Source organism: Gadus macrocephalus, chromosome 5, assembly GCF_031168955.1.
Source record: "Gadus macrocephalus chromosome 5, ASM3116895v1".
Classification (NCBI taxonomy): Eukaryota; Metazoa; Chordata; class Actinopteri; order Gadiformes; family Gadidae; genus Gadus; species Gadus macrocephalus.
The window spans coordinates 9,514,823-9,539,086 of NC_082386.1; the positions used below are offsets into that span (position 1 = coordinate 9,514,823).

Below are 24,264 nucleotides of genomic sequence, written 5' to 3' on the forward strand. Positions count from 1 at the left end.
AATCTGTGAATCCAATTGGTTGACGCGTGTGACGTTCTAGAAGGCCTTATTGTCTACGCCCCTTTGCCTCTGCCTATGGCTATGGTGGATGAGAACCGAGCGACAAACTATAGAGTAACATAAATGGTTCATCTTTACATCCATCAGCGTGAGAAGCCTCTGTAAATTGATTGGACCTACCACCCGTCTCGCAGCTTGACGTGCTTAAATTACACCGCGGCTTGCGCTCATAGAGGCTGCGCCTGGAGAAAAGAGGAGGTCCTTGAAGAGCGCTTTATTTATTTCTTTGTTTCCAGAGGAAAAAAATAATAACATCGATATTCACCACAAGCATTTCATTTATTATCTCTGTCCGTGCACACAAGAAAACTGGATAAGATTACAGTGGGTATTCAAAGGCCAAACCGAAGGGGAGGAGGATGAAGCGGCGCAATGCGGACTGCAGCAAACTCCGACGGCCGTTAAAACGGAACCGAATCACCGAGGGTATATACGGCAGGTATACGAAGCCCCGCGGCGCTCTAATGATGTCCCCGTTGAATGTTCGCACCTTGGGAGCTACGCAAATTGAATCGTGCAACACATATGCCATTGCGGTGTAACTGTCAGCTTCCTGGCCCCTGATGTGTAGCAATAGCTTAGCTTATGTTAGCTGTGTTGCTTGTTGTAGGATAGCAGGTAGCCTTAGCTTTAACGAAGGCCTGGAAACAGCCCGTTTTAAATCACACCGCAGAGCCTCTCTACCACATTTGACCACATCTTAAATGTCAATTCTGTACGCACAGCCCTCTTTATATTTAAAAGTGGACCATGTGAGCTAACTTGAGATGTTGTTTGTTTGCTAGGAGTGTTGTTAGCCAAGAGTGCTGACAGCTAAACTGCAGTTTTGTCACCTCATTGCCAAATTCATAACAGGCGCCTCTTTCATCCAAAAGTAATGTAACAAATGTTTATGCCATTATTAAGACCACATTAAACGTGGCCCATGATCAGAGTTTTGTTTTGGTAGTCGATGGCCACTGTAAGCCGACTGCCTTGGCGACTCAGGTATTATGTCAAAAGCCAGCTGTCATCCAGCCACACCTGACAGTTCCCACCTGTCTTTGACTTCCTACATACCAGTCAAAAGGGTAATTATAGATGCTTTTGTCCCAATAGATGAGCAGGCACAGGTTCTACGTAGACAGACGTAGATGCTGTTGAACGTGAACTCAAGTGAGAGTCAGTACTATACTATTACTCCTTGTATTTTAAGATGGAAAGGTTGCATCTATGATGCTTATAGTCCCTCTTAATTTAACTTAGTGTACATGTGTCAATTTTGTTTTATAGTTAAAGCTGCTTAGACTAAGTGCTGCTACACATCTAATCTCTCAAACAGCAGCACTAGCCTGTGCAAATACTTCTCATGCCCCCCTTGCCCCTCCTCGCACACAGGCTTATGTTAAATGTGCAAGAAGGCATTGATTTATGATATTCTAACAGCGATCTGCCATATGCTCCCTCAAGAGAAGTACCCTTATTATTTGTTATTGTCGACATCAGCATGTGCGTACATAAAGAAAAAAACACAGAAAAGGGTATTCTCAAGTTGTGCATAACCTTCTGACCAAAATCATGCATGATGTCTCTTCCACTCAATTCCTGTTTATGTCCTGTGTTTTTCTGAACAGTACCTTCCTGTATTTGAAGTTCCTGGTGGTGTGGGCACTGGTGCTGCTGGCAGACTTTGTGCTTGAGTTCAGGTTTGAGTACCTCTGGCCCTTCTGGCTCTTTATCCGGAGTGTGTACGACTCGTTCAGATACCAGGGGCTGGTGAGTGGCTCGCTTCTGATGCTTCAAAACCGTACTTTCATCAGTCAGATTATGGATAACTCCTCCTTGGATACACTCACTAATACTTGATGGTGACCCTCGTGTTAATCGTTTTTTACCAAGCGTAAAACATAACCTGTGACTTTTAGACTTGTGTGATCATTCTTAAAATACCCTGCCTGGTTGCTTAGAGTTCAGATGTTTCTACAATATTTGTGTCTGTGTTTAGTGGTTTACATATGCTCCTTAGATTTTGATTGATACAATTGATCAATTGAATGAATATGACCTCTGGGATATCTGACTTGATATGTAACATAATCATGCATGAAAAATGTAGGCTATTTTGAAATGCTTTTATTGGTTTGATGTTTGCCTCCAGCTGTATATGCATACATTTACACATTGTTTACTCATTATTTCAAATTCAAGCATAGTTGATGACTTTTCAACACATAATTATGAAAATATCTTTCTAATTTTTCATCTCTCTTCTACAGGCCTTCTCAGTGTTCTTTGTGTGTGTGGCGTTTACATCGGACATTATATGCCTGCTTTTCATCCCTGTGCAATGGCTGTTCTTCGCCGCCAGCACCTACGTGTGGGTCCAGTATGTGTGGCATACAGGTAGGGCCTGCATCTCTTTCTGCACCTTGATGTGCAATGTGGCGTTGAAGCACTGTGGTTGGTGTTGAGAGTGTAATTGGTTGGGAACATTCTTCCTTTGCTCGTGTCGATAGGGAACAAAGCTACAATGTGTGGATATCCAAAGACTTGACGTCCAGCCAACACAGGCATTGACCGGAACCTTGCATGCATTTTAACACATTGGTTTAATATACCCTGCCTGAACTACAAATGCAGAGAGCTGGACCACCTGGTCATACAGATGACACGTCATCATACCTCATTTCGGGAGATCAAATTCGCCGCTGAAGTTCCAAGGAGGCAGTAAAAGCATTTGGAACGATCAACGCACGATGTGTCACCCTACGTGCAAAGGAAAAGCGAACTTCTCTGAACTCTCTGTGGCGTGTGGAAGTGAGCGGCGGGGCCCGGATCAGGTGTCTGATTCACTGGGAGGCCCCTGTGTTGACCAACGGCCAGGTGTCAAATTGAGCTCCAAGTAGCAGTGATGGTGGGGGAAGGGGTGACGGAAGGGGACCCCTGTAGCTCTCTGACCCCACCACTATTTCCCAGTGACGGTGTTCACATCCGTGGGATTTCACAGAGTATTAATACCCCTGTATCATTCAACCACCAGGTGGTAACCGTGTATAAAGATTTAATCCCTCGGGGCATTAGATGGTTTCTATTCTTTGACCATTAGGCCTGTGTGTTCAGAAGGTATGGAAATGAATGCCGTGTTTGTTTTTGTGTTTCTCTGTCTACCTAAACAATAATGTGGCTAAATAAGTTACTCATTGGTCATTATCTTGAGTTCCTATCGGTGTTTTCATCTGCCGTCTTCTGTGTCCACAGAACGAGGGGTCTGCCTACCCACGGTGTCGCTATGGATACTCTTTGTTTACATAGAGGCAGCAATCCGATTCAAAGACCTCAAGAACTTCCACGTGGACCTGTGTCGCCCATTTGCTGCACACTGGTGAGCCAATGTTTGCTCTCTAAGATAGAGGCTGAGGGGTGGTTGGTTAGGCACCCATGGGCGGCGGCAAGTTTACTTCCTCAGTTCCCAATTGATGATGAGGCTATGAATCTATGAATGTCCTTTCAACGTACCATAAAGCAACATAAAACCATCCTACTTGCAAACATACTGATAACAACTCGCGTTGGAACAATGTTCACCCTCACCTGTGAACATTTGTTGGCTTTGTGCAGATCTTAAATTACTACCGTGGGTCAACCAAGGAAAGGGCTTTAGTTATACACGCCGTGCTGACATTTGTAAGGTCATTCATTGTGTCATGCTAACAGAGTTCTATGCCAATAATCTCAGGGGCTCTGAGAACCCTTGAGCTGGATTTAGATTTGTGTATTAGCCTACTTTATGCTGTGTAACCGAACAGTTCACACAATCACAACAAGGAATATATTTTTGGAACGATGACTGCATCTGCTTCACCCCGATCATGTTTACGTGGTCAATCCCATGTTGGTTTTAGATTGGGTTTTATTTAAATTTGCACAATGTCTCGCCCCTTCCACTCTCTAAGCATCGGCTATCCGGTGGTCACGCTGGGCTTCGGCTTCAAGAGCTACGTCAGCTATAAGATGCGTCTCCGGAAGCAGAAGGAGGTGCAGAAGGAGAACGAGTTCTACATGCAGCTCCTGCAGCAGGCACTGCCCCCAGAGCAACAGATGCTGCAGAGGCAGGAGAGGGAGGCGGAGGAAGGTGGGGTAACCACACATACATGACGTATACTGTACATGCATGCATGCATACTTGCATTGACATATGTGGTATCTTGAGGTCGCCCGTCACTGGTCTTTATCGCTGGTATCGCTGGCATCAAAAACTTTCCCTCGTCTCTACAAGATCTTTCAACTTCCTAATAGTTTCATGATAGCAACTATACAACAATGGCCCGGGGGGTTTCCTAAATATGTCTATGTATCTTTTGTTTCAGACTGTATTCTGTTTTTACTAGCATCTCATGGTAGTCTTGGATGAGGGCTAGGGGATGGCTTTTCTCCACATATGTTTTTTAGATGGCGCTCTGCTGGAAGCGCTTCTCAAAGATGAGCCGAAGCTCGACTTGAATATAAGATGGGTACAGGTTGCGGATTTTAATATTCTTGACACACTCTAACATGTGTCCTCTTCTGCCATTTCTCTATTCCCCCCCTCAGCTGCCGCTAAAGGATTATCAGAGACGGAAGCACCCCCAGTGTCACAGAACGGCGCCCCAGCCAATAAGAAGACTTCACCCCCACTGGCAGAGCTGGAGTACCGGGAAAAAGGCAAAGACGGCAGAGGAGGAGGTGGCAGTGGGGACACCAAAAAGCAGCAGGGCAACCACAGCAGCAGCAGCAGCAGCAACAACATCCTGCCTTCAGGCGCGGACTCTAAACTCCAGGAGATGGAGTACATGGAGAATCATATGAACAACAAGAGACTGACCACAGAGATGGGCAGCACAGAGAACCTGCTGCTCAAGGAGGACAACAACTCCTCCTGCTCCTCGTCCTCCTCCTCCTCGTCCTCTTCCAAAAACTACAAGAACGCCAGCAGCAACGCTGCGGCGGCGCTGAACTCCTCGCCGCGCGGCCACAGCGCCTCCAACGGCAGCGTGCCCGCCACCGCCGCCGCCGCCGCTACCTCCTCCTCCTCCTCCTCCTCATCCACCTCGACGGGGAAGAACGAGAAGAAGCAGAAGCAGCCTGCGGCGGGGAAGGGGACGTCGGGGGGCTCCCACCGGGACCCCACAGATAACTGCATCCCCAACAACCAGCTGAGCAAGCCAGAAGCGCTGGTCAGGTGAGACTCACACGACTACACACAGTGTTTGTGTGGGCAAATGTGCAGGTATTCCTCCATGCTGATGCAGCCTTTCTATTGCGCTAAGCTAGAAGGCTCCATGCACTTTAACATGCAATGTCACATTTTCAATCATTGCTGTTCTACGGCTGATCATGTTTTTTTTCGAGCTCAAGTGTCTGCTGACCTACTTTCTGGTGTTTGATTCCAACATGAAATTCTCCTTGCGCGCAGACATTTGTTGAAGCCATCTGTCACGCCTGGAAAACACATATGCTTTACTTTGTTGTACTCTACGGTGTTATTTTGCTTGTGTTATGGATTTTGTTGGCCTATTTTATTAATGTTTGTTATCATTTGTCAGTAAATGACAAACGCAGACTAATGCATGATTGAATTCTAGCTCATGTTTTGAACCAAGTTGATTAGCTCAGTGTTTTTTTTTTTTTTTTTTCAAGGGGAGTAGAAGAGAGACCAATCGTTGTCAGATGTGCAAGTCGGTCAATGCTGATTCTACTATCATTGATGTTTGCTGACTATTGAAGAGTCTCTCCAGCTCAACCCACTCAGTATGCTGCCAACTGTTTTGTATTTCTGCTAGAATTGTATGTGGTGGAGTAACTCGTGGGGGGGGGGGGAATGATTTGCGTGTCCAGGCAATTTGTAAAATATTCTCTATATGACTCGACTCCTGTTATCATATGACCAAATGACTTCCAACCTACGGCTGACGAGACCCGGTCCTTCTCCCCGATGCCTTCTCCCAACGCACCCCATGACCCGTAGCACCGGTCGGCAGCTGAACGCATCGCATGACCTGTTCCCCCCCTGTGTCCACCCCCACCCACCCCCCCCCCCCGCTAGGCTGGAGCAGGACGTGAAGAAGCTGAAGGCGGACCTGCAGGCCAGCCGGCAGGTGGAGCAGGACCTGCGCAGTCAGATCGGCTCCCTCGGCAGCTCCGAGCGCTCCATCCGCTCAGAGCTGGGCCAGCTGCGGCAGGAGAACGAGCTGCTGCAGAACAAGTGAGTGGCGGCGTGGGCGGTGGGCCCCCAGGCGTGGGCGGTGGGCCGGTGGGGGTGGACCGGTGGGCGGCAGCGTTTCTACCGAGCCGAATAGAAGCTCGGAAGCTATTGCTTCACCTTGAAAATTATTCCAATACAGAAAAACTTGGATGCAGGCAATAATAGCGTTGGCGATAATAGCGTTGACAAAAGTAGTGGTGTTCATCTGTGGGGCGGCTGTGTCAGTCGCTCACAACAGAAACCACGATGGCTTTTTGTTTATTGACAATAGCGCCACTGGTCTTGTTAGAAAACCTGTTGTAGTTGCAACAAAAAAAAACTGTGTGTCCTTGCAAACTGGACCATGGGGATGGTGTTGCATAGTGCATCACTCTACCTCCAGCTTCGGCCTCTATTGTGTTAGCTCATCATTCTGGCACCAGAACCCTACCAGTACCCTGGCACCCAACAGCTTGTTAAAGGTCACTGCATTCAGAATACTCTATTTGTATTGCTTAGCTGAGCTCTCTGTAAATGTCAAGCATTGCATGGGGTCCATTAAACACGTTTAGCATCTTTTTATAGTCGTCGTTTTCATAATGAAGGTCTGATCATTGACTGACGTACAAACAGAGAAATATTTTGAAAGGTTCATTATTCCTTTATAGACCATTATGCAAATGGAAACACAACATGGCTATCATATTACTACTTCCAGTGAAATGCCTTCACATCAAGTATTAAAGGAAAGGAATTGCTTCAAAATGCCTAGAATAGAATTTCCGGTCGCTTTCCCAGTGCCAACTACTAGGAGCCAACCATAGTTTGAGATTATGCCCTGTATTTTTGTCTATATTAGGTCCTTATATTCAAGGGAGCATTTACACTGGGATTAAACAGCTGTCCTGCTGGTAGCTGTATTTTAGTCAGGAATTTATTATTATTAAGCTTGGCATGAATTGGACTGGAGGACAATTTAAATACAATTTAGATGTTTAATAACTCCAATGACTCTTACAATGTGTTTGGATTAATCAGACACGGAGGAAGGTCTGGCTACTATATTTGAATACTTATTTCCTTCCTTTTTTCGAATGAATTCACATTATTTAGGTTGACTAAATGCAGAACACACAAATACACATACACATACACATACACATACACATACACATACACATACACACACACACACGTGGTCTTCACAGTACTGTCCCGCTGGCTAACATATTTCCGTGTGTGTGCGTTTAGGCTCCATAATGCCGTTCAGGCCAAGCAGAAGGACAAGCAGGCGGTGGGCCAGCTGGAGAAGAGGCTGAAGGCGGAGCAGGAGGCGCGCGCCACTGCAGAGAAGCAGCTCGCAGACGAGAAGAAGCGGAAGAAGCTGGAGGAGGCCACAGCGGCCCGGGCCGTGGCGTTGGCCGCAGCCTCCAGGTACACCCGCCCACGCCCTCCACGCAGGTGGCCTCCCGTCCTGGCATAAACACTCCGGAGCCCCGCGGGCTAGAATGGAGATTTAGCATTTGTTGTTCAGGACAGCACGGATGCGCATATGTTCCGTACACTGTTCCGTTATCTATGCAATGCCACGTTATCTTTAAAACGCGGTTGACAGCAAAAGGCGTGCTGATCAGTGTGGATAATCGTGCCATTTATTGGATGCATGTGATAACCCATGTGGATTTGAGGACATCAAGTTTAAGAAAAGTCATTTTATGCTCTGTTGAGAAATGAATGAATCGTAAATGTGTGTCTGGAGGGGGAGAGAGTGGGACGAATGGGGCGGATCTGTGGGTTATACACGCATACCTCCTGATAGGCATTCGCAGAGAGCTATTTAAAGAGTCTTAAGATGCAAATGGGACCATTTGACCTCGGCGTTCATGGTTGTTGTCCGCAGAGGGGAATGCACAGACACGCTGCGGAGGCGCATCACAGAGCTGGAGACAGAGTGCAAGAAGCTCAGCATGGACATCAAGCTCAAGGAGGACCAGATCCGCGAGCTGGAGATGAAGGTGCAGGTGAGCCTTTCTGATCGTAGTAATACAGGCCCTATTTCCATTAATTCCACAAGCAGGATCGTACCCACCTTTATGAACAACCCGACACAGCACAATGCCATTCTGACCAACGTCTTCTTCTTCCTCTCGTTTGTGTTCCTGGTCTACGTGGGGAACCCCTAGGAGCTCCATAAGTATAAAGAGAACGAAAAAGACACGGAGGTGCTGATGTCGGCACTGTCAGCCATGCAGGATAAGACCCAGCACCTGGAGAACAGCCTGAGTGCAGAGACCCGGATCAAATTGGACCTCTTCTCAGCGCTGGGCGACGCCAAAAGACAGCTCGAGATCGCACAGGGTCAGCTTACGCACGCACGCACGCACAACAACTGATGGTCTTATCAGCTATCGGCAGCAGGGGAGCTCTGTAGACTCGAAATGGTGTTATCGCAATTTAATTTTACGACTCAGTCAGTTGCCCTATAGTTTTTTATGCCATAGTAAAATTGTAGCTCCCTATGGTGGATAAGCAATGGGTTGGTATTTGCTTATTTTTATCGCAAAATCTTTATGGCCTCCTCTGAGATCAAATGATCATATATTTCCAGCTCAAATAAAAATACAACATTATATGCCTCATTAATGCCAGACGGGTTAGTTTGTTGGCTCACTTCCTTGACTCTTCAACTGTAATCACAGGTTCTTTCCTATGATGTAACACGTCAGCCCAACGTCTCATGTGGCTCTTAGGCTCACATCAGTAGTCTAAATCGACAGTTTTGGGTTAAAACCGTTTTCCTTTGCGACTCTTTGACCATGGCTGACTTTGTTGTCGCTCCTCTGTGGTCTCACAGGGCAGATCCTCCAGAAGGACCAGGAGATCAAGGACCTGAAGCAGAAGATCGCAGAGGTCATGGCCGTCATGCCCAGCATCTCCTACACGGCCGACAACAGCAGCATGACCCCCGTGGCTCCCCACTACTCCTCCAAGTTCATGGACACCAATTCCTCCGGCCTGGACCCCAACGCCTCTGTCTATCAGCCCATGAAGAAGTGAACGCTTCCCCTCCTCTCCCTCCGGCCATCTTCCTGTCTCTACTCTCTTTTCGTTTTTGGGTTGTGCAGACCGACCAACACAGTCTGCACGGAGAACATGGGGTTTTCTTCACTTTTTTTCTCCCTGGTCGCCAGGTCAGAAGGATGTTGTATCGTGTGACTGTACTTGTTGTAGTTAAAACAAAAGACAAAAAAAAAACCTTTTAAAAAAGACCTCACGTGTCAACTAGGAATCCGTTATTTCTTTTCTTCCTTGTCGTGTCTAGTGAAACCTCACAGAATCGGGCATGTATCCATAACACCAAAACACCACTACCACTACCATCACCAACAACACTACCGCCTCGTCTTCAACCAATCAACTGCTTTGCAGCCTTGGGGAATGGCTGAATTTATTTAACTTCTTACTTCTGAAGACGTTTTACGGAGCTTTCACTTCTCAGATCTGGAAATTCCCCTCTGGAATAATGAGGATGTGAGCATCTGGGAACCACTGCAAAGTTATCTTTGACAACTTTGAAATCGTGAACAATCTTTGCAGTTGTGTAGATCTGTGCACACAGCGGTGTGCACAGATTTAAAATGGCAGGGGTGTCGAAACAAACACAACAAAGGGCATTGAATCTTCTCCTTCACCAATTTAGCCGTTTGGTTTCAGTTTTGAACCCAGTGACTTGAGATAGTACTTGATTATTGATTTTCAGATGGAGCCATCCCCCCTGGGTAGAACAGAACTAGGTAACACCCAGTTTGTTGATTTAAGAGTAGCCTGGTTACCAGCATTAATGATTCTCTCAATCATTTGGTTGCTCAAAGTAGTGTCCCTTTCTTTATATATTTGGTATGTTGTTCAATAATTTTTCCTAACTGTTACAATGATTACATGGTAACAAGGACACAGAAATCGAGGTGGAGGCCATGCTTATATCCCAAACCTGGTTATTTTCAAAATAGTTTGATGTAATGTATACCACTGCTTTTTTTGCACACAGTTGTTAAAGTGTGTTTGCATGCCCACCGAAACAACATGTATACACTCCCTTAATTTAGCTCCATGCCACCCTTTTTTTAAATTTATTATAATTTCCATAAAATTGCACTGCTAAAACAAGGGACGATTAGTTGATGAGACTGCACTGCAATGTATGGTGTATACATTGCTTTTTTTTTTTATCTTATACTTTTTTAGATAGGCCAAATTTATAATTGTGCAGCCTACTATTGCAGTTAATAATCTCCTTTCAAAGTTTAACAATATTCCACTTGATTACATGTGCCAAGAATGGAATTAACATGCTTTCTGGGAATGTCATACAAATAGTATGAAGCGTTTCAGAAGTCCTTCTGAATGAAGTTGTGTCCATCTGGAGACGGTGTGTCCACAGTTTGAACACAGTTTACTTAAATAAGGTAAGGGACTAGGAAATCCTAATTGTTGTGTTAATGTGACATACCTGAGGGAACGTTGTTCAAACCAGTTGCTCTCTATCCTTTTGGTATCCTTTGGTGCAGGGAGAAGTTGCTTGGGTCTGGCATGGTGCAGATGTCATCCGAAAAGGTCATTGTGTGGTTTTCACCCACTATATATGGATACTCTTGTTTTTAAGCAGCTAAACCATTGACTTCTGAAGATAATATTTACATTTTAGTCAGCTGGGTGGTCAACAGTTGTTGAAAAGTTGTTGTTTTCTATGCCCAGTGACTGCTATTGTTTCAGCCCAAAATCTGACCGTGGCTACAGTCTTGCTCTGTGAGGTTTACAAGGAATAAACGTTTTTTTTCTTGCAAATGGTGCCAGGTGGGTTTCTGTTTTACTTTATGAGATATTTGGTTTATTCACTTTATTTTGTGACTGTGTTGGATTAAAATAATCTGCTACATGACCAAATAGTAATATGAACAGGAAGTTTCCCACAAACTGCATCGAATTGGTCTTGCCAGCAGGGGGCAATGTCATTCAATTTGGTTGACAGACTTCCTCAATGTGATTTATGATTTAATATCATTAATTAAATTGGATGAAGAATGATCAAATCCAAGACTTTTACATTGATATTTCATTAATCAATTTCCATGCCATTGGAAATTTAAGATGTTAGCCTAATTCGTGAAAATGGCCTCGCTGATTCACTGCTAGAACATAATTGACATCCGTTATGCCCACAACAGATTTACCAACAGAGACCGTATTTAACTGAGAAAAAAATTCTTGTTTCCATGATTAGATTTGTCTCTTTGTCTGGATATTTCACAGCTCAAAGTAATCTCCCAGGAAACTCGCACAGACCTGTGGGCCAGAGATTTCAATTTGTGATAGAAGTATAAAGGGAACTGAATTAGGCACTGATACACATTTTGATTCGAGCGACAGATTCAGAAAACACTACGTCAAGGACATTGGGTTTCAAAACATCAGAGAGGCCCTCCTTGTTCAGCAATCACATTGTCTGAGGCTTTCCACCTGCTTGGAATTCCACAAGACGTGCACATTTGCACATTTAGTGTTGCTCTGAATGATACCCATGTTGAACAGATCTCATTTAGAATATATCAGTCGACCTTTAATGAAAATATATATCTAGTCAGCAAAGTCTAGCAAACTTAACGGTAAAAGAATGTCAAATGAAATGCATAGTAGCGTGTCCACATGTGTCATGCATTGCAAAAAATATTGCGACTCAGAAAAATAACTGCATTATTATAAAGCATATGAATAAAAATGCGATTGTCAGTGTCAACTGATAATGACATTCAACTTTCAATGAAAAGTGATGCAGCTGATAATTTTGGAAAGGGGTGGGGGGGGGGGGGGGGGGGCAAACAGCCGCTTGGCTTGGCGAAGCGCGCCAGCGCCACTGAGACCGCCTCGCTCGCGTGACTCCCACACGCGTCACCGCATTATCGGGTTAATTTGCATACGTGCGACCGCCCAGAGGGGCGAGCACGATAACCCATCGATTCAGACAGCCGTCTGTAGGCAGACACACAGAGGAGAGGTCGGGAAAAGTTTCGTACGGACGAGGGCTGTGGAACGAGTCAAGTGCTTCCAGTGATAAGCACTGACGCTTGTTGGGCTCTTTGCCCTACTTTCGGATAACGATATGGACGCGTTGAAGTCCGCGGGGAGGGCAATTATCCGGAGCCCCAGTATCGCCAAACAGTCCTGGGGTGTGGGCAGACATAAAAGTAAGTACTGTCTGGTTCACATTTTAACGTTATGCTAACTAGTGCTAGCTATGTGCCACAGCAGCGCGTTAGCCTCAGTCATGTGTTACTTTACTAGGTTCAGAATGCCACATTAGTGTTGTTATTACGCTGTTTACACAACATGTGTCTGGGCAACTAGTGTTCCGAATCCTGTGTAATGCAAGTATAACCCCTCCTAATGTGACACTATCGTATGTCACTGAATACTTTAAGTCTAAATGATTGTCTAGGGCTTGAACTTGGACATATGTTTTAGTCACGTCAATCTTATCTCACTTGTACCAGTTGCTATTTTAGAACCGAGGAGCTGCCCCCACCAGCCCAAAGATGTCTTAATTGACCCACTGGTTGACGTCCACCTACCGGGGGGTTATAAGTTGAAAAGTCTTCCTCATGAAGAACTGTCTGCCACGTCGCTCTAGTGTAATGACAGGTCACAAACGATGACAGGGTCAGGGATCATGACACAATCATTTGGAAATATTGAAATCTTAGTTTAGAGTTCTTAAGAGTCACAAAACAAGGTGTGAAGGAACTGATATAGTTGAGTAATGATTTGAGAATACAGACCTAGCAACGCTCTGTTGCTAGGCGATACATAATGGGTCAACAAAATGGATAGGAAAAATTAACGGAAGTAACATCCGGTGCAGTGCCATGATTGTAATGTTTTTAAGACCTCTGTGTTATGCTACGTATTGTAGAATACCCCAAATTAAGGGTTTACATATCATCTTGCTGCAATGAAATGTGCCTGGATTCTCCCAAGCTTTTGTGGGACGGATTCAGCTGACAGCACAGACCGTGTGTGTGCGTCCGCTCCGGTGGCTACACATGCTCACTACGCTACGATGCCTTTCATACACAATTCAGCCGCTCGGTTGCCTTTATCGTCACACAAAGAACAATCCACCCTGCCAATTTCCCTGCCTATTCCCTTTCCCTTTTTTATTGCACAATTATACAGTTTCCACCAAGATCCAACCCCCTGGCTTTGGAATCTACACTTCGCTCCTTATCGCCTATATAACAATGTGTGTAACAGCAGGATTCCTAGACAGTGACACCGCAACGATGTTTAATTGGTCTTCATTTATTGCAAGTAGAAACTTTATAATCCAAACAATATTTTTCCAAACAAAAGTCTGCATTATTACTCTGTGATCTACAGTTATTATAGTATAGTGTCTATATTTGGAATGTGGCATCCATGTCCTTTTCTAGTGAGATTTGAACATCTCAGTCGCATTCTGGCAGATTGCTGACAAGGGTTCATCCCCTCCCGATAGCTACCATTTTCGATGTAAAATCCTGTATTGTCTGAAAGGCAATGTGTTAGGGAGAGGACCTTTGTCTGCATGCAGCAGGCCTGTATGCTTCCCACATCGCTTGACAAGGCGCTGTTTTTTGTTTCTAATTGGTGTTGTCAAAACAGGGGGAGGATGTCAGACCATTAAAGCGGCAACTGTGGTTAATGGCCGATTAAAGCAGACTGTGCATGGTTTTCACACACCCTGATACATTGACACACACAAACACAAACACATACACACACACGCCCGCTTATACACTTATACACATATACACTTTTACACTTATACACTGTTGCCCTGCACTGATCTGACATCTTGATGTGTCGGTTAGTAAATGAGTTGTGTAGAGCGTTGGATCGTCATGTGGTTTTAGGATTTTTTTCTTTGTACAGTTGCTAAATAATATATTTACGAATGGAAATAGAATGACGGTTGGATACGTCACATGTTCTGGGTCAAGTATTTTGGTAGGGTATCTCTGCTTGTCCCCTTGTGGCCTGATGTTGGCCAGCAGTGAGTCCTCTCCATAAAGTCATCCAAACATCCCACCAGGTTGTGATTGAGATTTGTTTCCTGCAGTGCTCCTTTTATGGAGTTGTAAAGACCCCAGTGATTTACAGTGGGTCGTTCAATTCTCGGATTCGATCAGAGAAATGACGTTTCGGATATTTAATTTTCGTTACAGACCACTGCTCGGCTTCTGATTTAGGAAACACTTTAGCTAACTGTAGTTGTGTGCTTTCTCAGAGTAAATAGCACATTGGCAGTTGGATACCCTGTTAAGTTATTTAGGAAGTATTGATTTCCTCTCCAATAGCTGTATAGTTGCCAATGGCACACAGTCTTGCTGTTCACCCCTGAAAGTAGGCCTGTGCTGACTGAATGAATGCAACATGATGCTATTTACGGCAGGCCTCCATTAAGGAGGTATGTTTTTCCACTGTGTCCTTGGATGGCAGAAAAGCCTCAGATTTGATGTACGTCGTATACATACTAGTGGTATACGTGATATACCCTTCTCCTCTAAATAACACACACATGCGCATGCATATTTCAATACTCTGATCAGTATAAATCAGAATAGTGGGACCTTGATTTCAGTATTCACCGTAAGGCGTCCTGGGTGAAGTCTTGTTGCTTCCCTTGCACCCCTGCTGTGCCCACCCCTCCCCTTACACACACACACTCACACCCCGGCACCCATTTACAGCGCGGTTGAGCAGGTAATGCAGGAAAATCTTGCTTCTTTCGTTGCTCTCCGGGTTTCGGCAAGAGATTTGCACAGCAGGGCAGCAGAACTATTTTCTTTTGACCTCGCCCTCCGTTTTGCACCATATGCTGACCTGTAGAAGAGCGGTGACCAGCTGTTGCCAATATAGATTGATGTTGAATGAATCACTACATGCTGGGCAGTCCCCTCTGGATGCCACAAGAGAGATCCCTGCTTCCCCAGGGATGACTGGTGAAGTCTGCAACTCCCGACTCCTCCAACCACACATGATCGAGACACATTCTGCTTTCTTGAATGTGAAGTCCCTTGGAATTAAAGGGAAATGGGGAAAAATGTGATTATATTTTCTTGTCAACCCTTATTTTTGTCTTTCCTCCGCCCTGTTATCTTGCTGGTCTGCCCCCAAGAACAACCAGCAAACGCATCATAATAATCATCAACAAATAATCAAATACAATTTTCTGAAGCATGGCAATGCTTGAAATTACACGCATGGAATGATGAAGAATAATATTTCACTTTACCGTCTAGTCAAAAAACATTTGTGTGTGTGTGTGTGTGTGTGTGTGTGTGTGTGTGTGTGTGTGTGTGTGTGTGTGTGTGTGTGTGTGTGTGTGTGTGTGTGTGTGTGTGTGTGTGTGTGTGTGTGTGTGTGTGTGTGTGTGTGTGTGCCAAGAGAAGCAGCCCTTGAATGCCTGTAACACCAATGCGTCTTGGAGAGAGAGGCCAAGGGAAACATGTTGACCTCAGCAGGATGTTGGCTGTGTGTTCCCTGCCTTGGTGTATTGCACTTCTCTCTTCTCTCTTTCCTCATCTCCTACTCCTCCCTTCTATTCTTCCTGGTGGATTTGACATCCTCTGAATGATATGTGTCCTAATGCCTGGACTTACAAGCCACCGATAAGACTCTTATCCCCTGTAAATCCCTGGCCTCGGCCAACTGGAATGGTTTTGGATTGCCACCAAACATGGCACTCGGCTACATACTTAGGTAACACTTCCCCCCCCTTCTCTCGCGTGGGAATTGATGCCTGTATGATACGGCGCTGCACGACGCCGTTTTGCATGTTGCTCCGTGATGAAGGCTGATGAGCAAAATCTCGGTGCACAAGGACAGGGAAGGAGAGATGAGGCATGGGTTTCTGTATTTAGAAGAGCACCATAAATCAGGCTTTGTACCAACTGTTAGCTGAGTTTGTCATTTGTATTTATTTGGTGTGTGTGTGTGTGTGTGTGTGTGTGTGTGTGTGTGTGTGTGTGTGTGTGTGTGTGTGTGTGTGTGTGTGTGTGTGTGTGTGTGTGTGTGTGTGTGTGTGTGTGTGTGTGTGTGTGTGTGTGTGTGTGGGTTCCTGTCACTACTTCCTGTACTGTTAAATAGCTGCTCAATGTGCAGCTGTGGTTAGGCAATGTATTCTTCAGTTTACATCTTACAAAAGACAGTGTCTTTTGGAATCTACCTCCACTACGTCTGCTGTGGTCACTAGCCCTGATGGAAATCTGCCTCCCAGATGGCTCTCTGCCATTTGGTCGCCAAACTCGAGTGATGAGTCAGCGAGTGCCTTAAACTGGCCCAATCCCGACCAAACGGAGCAAACGCCTCTGCTGTGATTTGTGGTGATTCCGCTGCTTCAGGGTCAATGGAGAGGTAATTGCTATTGACAAACTCAAGCATACCCAAACACGAAGCGTCCCCGTTCACTGCCACGTCAAAGATTGACTCATGGATGAGTTACGCGCAGCCAGGCAGAACCGCTGCATGGCTGTTCTCGAATGAACCCGGTTGACTTGAATCTACAATCGAAGGCCGAAGAGGCTTCATTCCCTGTGTCCTGGCAGTGTGTTTCGGAGACGCCCCAACACAGTTGAGCTGGGATCCATTCTGTCCATCCCTGTCAGTGAATAGACGGGTCAGGTGGGAGGCCGGCCCGACCGGCACCACGACAAAGCCCCCCTCACTCGGCTTTGTGTTGTGAGCGACATCACAGGAATGCTTCAGGGTGTTTTTTTTTGTTTTTTTTTCTTTCTCTCCTCCCAGTTGCTCTTTGATTGAACCCCATGTGACCCTATGCAGAGAGCTGTCAATGCACGCCACGGCAGCTCCCCTCGGCCTCCACAAAGAGGGGCAAACTGTTGGTACAGCAGGCTGGACTCGCTGCTCCACCAGGAAGCCTTAGGGATTGTTTTCCTGCTGGCATTCTTTGTGTTATTTTTATAAAAAAAACAAGTATGCCAACTAGACACCTGTGTGAGCCCAACCTGTCCCAGGCTTACTCATCCCTGACAGGTATTTGTTGTTGAATATGTAACCCATGTGACTAAAGAGCACCATGAACAATGTTTACATTTTTGTAAGCTTTGTAATTATGTCCTCAAGCCCTATACTGTGGAATGGGGGGGGGGGGGGGGGGGGGGCACTGTTTAATCTTTGACTACTGTGTGATGGAATTTGTCTTTCCGGCTCCCATGTGAAAAGCAACAGGTCTGACGCAATCCATATCAAAGGCCTGTAACTTGAGTCATTTGTGGCCATTGAACCGGTTTCGCCTGGTGAGGCATGCGTGTCATTGACATGCGCATCTCCCTCACCTCCGTCTGTAGATGGCCTCTGTGTAGGCCTTCACGTTCTTTTAGGAAATGAATCCAGGGTGTGGAGCAGCAGGGTGTAACATTGAGCAGTTGAGGGTTTGTAGTCGGAGGCTTCGAGCCCAGCTAGGGTTGAATAGAGAGGAGGAGAACTTCTCAGGCATTCGTTTCTATTGCTGTATCTTTTATTTCTTTCCCCGTCTCTCTCTCAACCTGCTGCATAAAGTGGAATACTATAACCAGGCCTGGGCTCACAGTGAAGTGGAGTGCTTGCATGCTTTCCACTGTGATTAAAGACTTGCCCATTCCGCATCCCTAATTGGTCGTTATATTGGTTATGTATCCCCTGATGCCGTGTGTTTATGCATGCACATGCCTGTAATGTGAGGAGATGCTCTGCTTCTCTACCATTTTCCTCTACCAAGAACTCTTTAGTGAATCATCATTTATCAACACTTTCCTCATCCAAAGCTGGAGTCGAGAGGCAGTCAAATTTGGCCCATTAGATCATTGCATAATTCTGTTCTTCAGAAAGTCAATGTCTTTTTTACCTCACAACTAGATGACTTGGTGCAACTAGGGCTGAACGATTTGGGGGAATAATCTAATTGCGATTATTTTGACCAATATTGCGATTGCGATTTAATGTACGGTTTTTATAATTTATTAAGTTCCTTATGATGTGTGTATTATTCACAAAAAAAAATAAAAAAATCATTCTTTAGTTTAGTATGACCAACACAACATTAGAAGCAGTCAACGTAAAAACTGCTCTTTCCTTTAGGCCAGGCCGATGTGTTGAGATTAATTTATATTATAAACTTCTTTATTTAACTATTTGATAAAAAAAATAATAATAATGAATCGTAGTGATTTCCAGTCAGTAACCGTAACAAATCACTTCTTTTTTTTTTTCGCAGCCTTTGCGATTGGCATAACGCGTTCTATTACATCGCGATTTTGATTTGAATTCGATTAATCGTTCAGCCCTAGGTGCAACCCTGCAGAAACCTGAATATAATGCATCATAATATCATAGGAGATAAGAATCGTGATTCTCGCATTCATCTACATTTTTATTTTACTATTGCTGTAATTTCTTCAACTACAACAATAATTGTAACAAACAACCTTTTTAAACAAACATCTTAAACCAAATTTAAGATTTGGTATCCTTTGGTACAATATTTAAAAGTGTGTAAGGCAACTCCTGCTCGCTGGAAAGGGCAGGGGTTCCTCTATGGTTAACAGACAGAAATTCTGAAGTCATGTTCTGAATGCACAGTTAATGCCCACTACCTCTGTCCATCGTCTCTCACATGTTCCTTTCCTCTCCCCCGTCCTCTTCCTCTTTCTGCAAGGGCATGGGCGACCTCGGGTGAGTGCAGTTGGAACATACTATTGTGATCTTCTTTGATCCTCCCTTGCTGTTCTGTTCTCTCCTATCTGTTTTCTCGTCTGAGCCAATGACCGCCGGTGCACCCCGTGTGCTGCAATTATTCACAGCCTCCAGCTCCTCTGCTCCCTTCCTGTGCTGCAATCTCCGGTCTCAGTTCTTGGAGCCCGCCTGACTTTGCCATTCATCTCTTTTGTTGCATCAGTAGGATCAGCCTCTGTTTGGCTTCATTGAAAGTCCACTTGTCACTTAAGTGGTGGTGTGCAAGGCCCTTTTAGTTCCTCAAATGGTAGATGGACTTCATTTATATAGTGCTTTTCTAACCAGTGGCCACTCAAAGCGCTTAACAAATATGGCCTGTCACGCGCCCATTCATACACACATTCACACACTGACGGCGGTGTCAGCCATGCAAGGCGAGGCGACAGCAAGCTCGTCGGGAGCAGTTAGGGACACGAAACACCTGACACTCTGCCACGAGGAGCATCAACCCTAAACAGCTTGGGGTTAGTAAAAGTAGAAAGAACTCTTCTGTTCTCTGGTAGTGGAAGAAAAACACATATAGGTTGATGTCCATTTGACATTTATCCTACTGTCGGGTCCAGTCAGTTTGCGTCGACAGCAGTACTCAAATATGGCGATGCTTTGGCATCGTGTTTTATCATGTTCACATAAAGTTGAGTGCCAAAGTAAAAGTGCAGCACAATGAAATCCTACAAACTATTACTTGATTAAGAAACTTTGTAATCTCCAACACGACAGAGGAAAACAAGGAGTTCCCCTGTGCTTTTAGCGTCAAAGAAACTGAAAAGCAGAGTAAGCTTCAAAGCCCTGCCACTTTAGCCGTAAAGCATTTCCTTGGAAACAACAGGTGTTATTCCTACAATGTCACAGAGTCTCAATAGACCAGTCTTACAACCCCCCCCCCCCCCCCCCCCCGCCCACACTTCACATCTGGGAGAAGCAGAGAGAGGAGGTTACTGCATCTGAGAGTATTATCCCCCATCACAACACAGTTTTGCAAGTGCTTTTACATTTCGCTTACGATATTTCCCTTCAGGGATTATCAAGTGTTATTTTGTGTTAAGTTGAGAGAGAAAACTTTCTGAAAGAGGAAGAAAAACTGAATCACCAGAGAATATATAATTGTATCTTTCTCTGTAGATAATTCCTTACATAGGATTTAATGACAGATCTTTTTTTACAGTGTTAGTCTTTTCTTTTTTACAGTGTGCCTGTCTTAAATTGTCCAATTGAGAACCACAACAGGTGTTATTCTTACAAAGTCACATAGTCTAGACTAATACACTTTCTGAGGCATTGTAAACTATCCGGTACTTTATTTTCCTTCAGCCAAACCATTCATTGTATTAAAAGTAAGTGTGTGTTGTCTAGTGATCATAATCTTTCTATTGTATATAAACACATTCATTACGCTCCTTCTGAGCTATTTCGGACTCAAATATATTGTTTAGTTGAGTACTTCATTGCAAACCTTGAATAACTGTGTAATCCAGAACGTTTTATATATATATATATACTTATAATGACCTTCTCTCGGATCAGAAAGACAGATGACGACATCGTTGAGGTCAAAAAAAGCTGATTGATCTTTCCTCAACACTGCTCACTCTCCATTTATTGAGAATAGGTTCCAGTGGTTCAACAGGTTAAAATGGGCCCTTTGTGAGTGATACCCTTGGCCTTTCATTTACTGAACACATTCTTTTGGGTGCAGATATCTTTGCACTATTTCTCATCCGTAGTGTGTGGTAACACTTGTTGTGACTGTGCAAAATTGCTCAATATTTCGGATGATAAGATTTTGTGTATTGTCACTCTGTGGACAAAGATGTTGCTGAGACATTGATTCTAGATGTTGTAGGCCTGACATAAGATAGTCACATCCCTTTGTTCCTCGCCTCCTGCCCCGGCCTCGTCTGTGACGTGCCGGAGCGAGTCTGACTGTCAGTAGACATCGTAGAAGATTGGCACACTTTGCATCATAAGTAGTAGAGTGGCCTTCCTGTCAGCGGTCCGATATATGGCCTTACTGTACTATGTCTTCTTTTGGTGGCATTGTCTTCCTCTATTGAGGCAGCTAATGAAATAGGTGATGGGTGTTGCATTACCTCTTGAACAGGCCTGGCAAAGTGCTAGAATTGAACTAAGATCCATTGCAATCATTTAAAAAAAAAAAACAATAAGATTACTTGGATACATGTGTGCTCTGTAGTAAAACAAATGTGATCTCCTGTGTGTCTTTTCTTGTCCGTATCAAAAGAATAGAATGCAGACAAAATGTTCGGAAGAAATGATCTCACATGTCCCATTTCAATCTACGTATATAAGGAATTATCTATGAAGAAAGATACAATCATATGTGCTCTGGTGATTAGCAGTTTTTCTTATCCTTCTCCAGAAATACAATCTTAACAAAACAGCAGTTATGAAGATTCGGTTGCCGAGATACTCCTATGAACCCCCCCTGCTGTAAGCATGCGTGTGTCTGTCTAGCAGCCCGAGCTGGGCCAGTGCTAATGGGGTCCCAGGGGGTCAGAGGTGAAGGTCCCTCGTCTTGGAAGGACCGACACTGTGGCGGCTAGAACAAAGGAAGGGCCACGGCTGGCTCATTATCGTGCTACCCTTTGAAAACCAAGCACACCTATTCAGCAGCCCGATCCCTCGCACCTACTGATGTGGGTGAACGTGAAGCCAAACCACTCCCCCTGCTTGTCCCCTTCCTGTGGTCCTAGACCACAAAGCCCCTCCATGCTAGCGCATTTCTGGCCAGCTGTGTAGCTGGATTTTACTGACCAAGCAGCGGCAGCCCATAGGCAGCCATGATAGGAGCCTTTGAAGTCCTCTCTAATCGTGTGTGTGTGTGTGTGTGTGTGTGTGTGTGTGTGTGTGTGTGTGTGTGTGTGTGTGTGTGTGTGTGTGTGTGTGTGTGTGTGTGTGTGTGTGTGTGTGTGTGTGTGTGTGTGTGTGTGTGTGTGTGTGTGTGTGTGTGTGTGCAGGGGGATGTAAAATGTAAATGGGACCAATATGGATCTTCTCCCCCATACAAAGCAGCACTCCGGGTCCACGGGCTAGTCTAAAAATAGCTCTGGCTCATGAGTTCTTCTTTGAACTTCCAGTGTTGGCTTTTATAAAACAAAGATTGCTGTTGCTCGTTACATCACTGAATGGGCAGCAGCTATGGGTCGATGGAAGGGTTCAGTTATTTCTCATCGGTTTCTTGGGAAGGTTGTTATTGGTTTGGTTTGTGATATAGTCTAGGCAGATCTATATATTAACTTCAATGTGGCATACTTGCCATACTTACATCAGTGTAAGGGCCCAACGTTAGTCTCCATTATGCTCCCATTACTACTCTCTGTATGTCCCAAGTGGCTGTACCTCATCATGGGGGACTTTTATTCGCTCATCGACAGAGGCCGGGATTGGCGTGTAACGATGATGCTGCAGGCAGTAGATCACATTACAGTGAGGGTGAGCTACTTAGCTTTGCGCTAATGTCACTATTGGGATGAAGTCATAGGTCTACTCAGGTTTTTCTTTTCTCTTTATTTACCAACACATGTCCCAAAGTCCTTGAGCCCAGTCACGTGCGGTCAATTATAAAAATCGACATTTTTTTCCCTGGGGTTCTGTTAGGATTGCTATATTTTGAAATATTAAAACCAAGTTGTTGCTGTCATTCAGATATTAAAACCATGTTCTTGCTGTCATTCAGATATTATTGCCATGTGTGAATGGGGGAGGGAAGGGAATGCTTGTATTGCGACCCTTGAATCCTCGGGTTGTGCAGACTCATGATATGGTACGGTTGCTTTTTAAAATTATTCTTTAATTGTGATTATGTGAGCCTGGGAACCAGACAAATCCCGCAATCTCATGTTTAATTTGTTTTGAAGATAGGCCCAACCACTTAGAACCGGCGTTTATCTAACATGAGGCAGGATAAATCCCATGACTGTGCAGGCGACCCTTAGATGCATTTTCAACAACAATAGAGATTGCTGCCGCTGCTTTACAACGGTCTGTTGATTACACTATCGAGAAGCTATTAAACAAACTGGACGGTATATTTTCACTACAAGATAAAACAGACGATTGCACTTAAAGCTTTTGTTGAGAATAAATATGTTTATTCGTAGCTCAGTGCTTCGGCACATTTTGTTGCTATGATTTGTTGCAGGCCAGTCCAATCGAAGAGGCATTTTGGTCTGTGCCTGTTTGTGACGCCCTTTGGAAGTCTAAAATGAACACAGAGGTTCCAGACTAATTACAGTATGCAATTCGTCTGCCAATGCCAGGCTTGGAGGCTGCTGTCTAATAAGGGCGAATATCAAAAGAGGCAAAGCATTGCATTCTCATAGACATGGATGAGAATGGAATACAATAGACATGACTTTGTACTTGACTTTGTAAAATTCTAATGCAATGAAAATGGCCTGTGAAGCTGAGAAGAAACACTTTCATTTACAATAAAGTGTCTTCAAATGGCTTGCACATTGATTGATTAAAAGTAATCAACCTTCAGTAGCAAAGAGCCTTTGTGCAGTCTTCTTTGACATATTGTGAAGCCTGGCTGATGGCCTACTAGCAAAATAGACTAGCCTTGACACAACTTAAAGATATGAATCTTATTGAAATGCCATCCGAACACACAAGCAACAATAACATTCAGAATAGGCAACACTTTCATGGACCAACACTCTGGGGAAAAACCTTGGGGAAGATGCACAAGGCCAAAGAACGCTTAAAAAGCCCAAATGACTATTTTAACAATGGCGCAACCTGAAATCTTCTGAAAACACAGTGTACGACATGTTATTAAAGGAGGCAGACTACAGGGCCTTTTGCTTTAACCTCCATTTACAACGGAGCCATGAAGGCAGTGCAAAGCACCCACCAGTTACAGTCTGCAGCACAGATCCCTAGGAGAGCTTACCCCTACGTCAGCCCCAGTGAGACCACCCAGCGATGGAGCGTTGGTGGTTAAGACACGGTGGGCCCTTTAAACTGACATATGGATCTCCTCTGGTCTCACTCTCTAGCGCTCAACATAAACCTTTTCATGGGTTGTTCACATAGAGGCTGAGTGGTTTCTGAGGAAGCAAACCTACAGTCAGCGTTTTACAGTCATTTTTGAGTAAAAATGTCTTGATATAATTACTTGGGCAATTATTGATGGAACAACCACGTTACAA

The 24,264-nt window shown here is 44.7% G+C and overlaps 2 protein-coding genes across 4 annotated transcripts in view; both read left to right on the forward strand.

Annotated features, from left to right (window-relative positions):
- The first annotated feature begins 47 nt into the window (after window positions 1-47).
- maco1b (macoilin 1b) lies at window positions 48-11,104 on the forward strand. Of its 2 annotated transcripts, none has more exons than XM_060052096.1 (11): window positions 48-499; window positions 1,674-1,815; window positions 2,316-2,442; window positions 3,298-3,421; window positions 3,993-4,171; window positions 4,630-5,257; window positions 6,122-6,280; window positions 7,511-7,693; window positions 8,160-8,280; window positions 8,443-8,617; window positions 9,114-11,104. In XM_060052096.1, exons 1-11 carry the CDS (start codon window positions 420-422, stop codon window positions 9,314-9,316), a joined length of 2,121 nt encoding a protein of 706 aa, XP_059908079.1. In that variant the 5' UTR covers window positions 48-419; the 3' UTR covers window positions 9,317-11,104. The 2 variants fall into 2 exon arrangements, with proteins under 2 accessions (XP_059908079.1, XP_059908080.1); XM_060052097.1 differs by having other exon boundaries at window positions 8,160-8,274.
- A 1,138-nt stretch (window positions 11,105-12,242) lies between these two features.
- ldlrap1b (low density lipoprotein receptor adaptor protein 1b) overlaps window positions 12,243-24,264 on the forward strand; it is a 32,664-nt gene continuing 20,642 nt past the window's right edge. The window contains exon 1 of one of the 2 annotated variants that reach the window (XM_060052100.1): window positions 12,243-12,501. In XM_060052100.1, the coding sequence (XP_059908083.1) occupies window positions 12,417-12,501 (85 nt within the window). In that variant the 5' untranslated portion in view covers window positions 12,243-12,416. The remainder of the gene's footprint in view (window positions 12,502-24,264) is intronic. The other variant, XM_060052099.1, reaches the window with a different exon arrangement.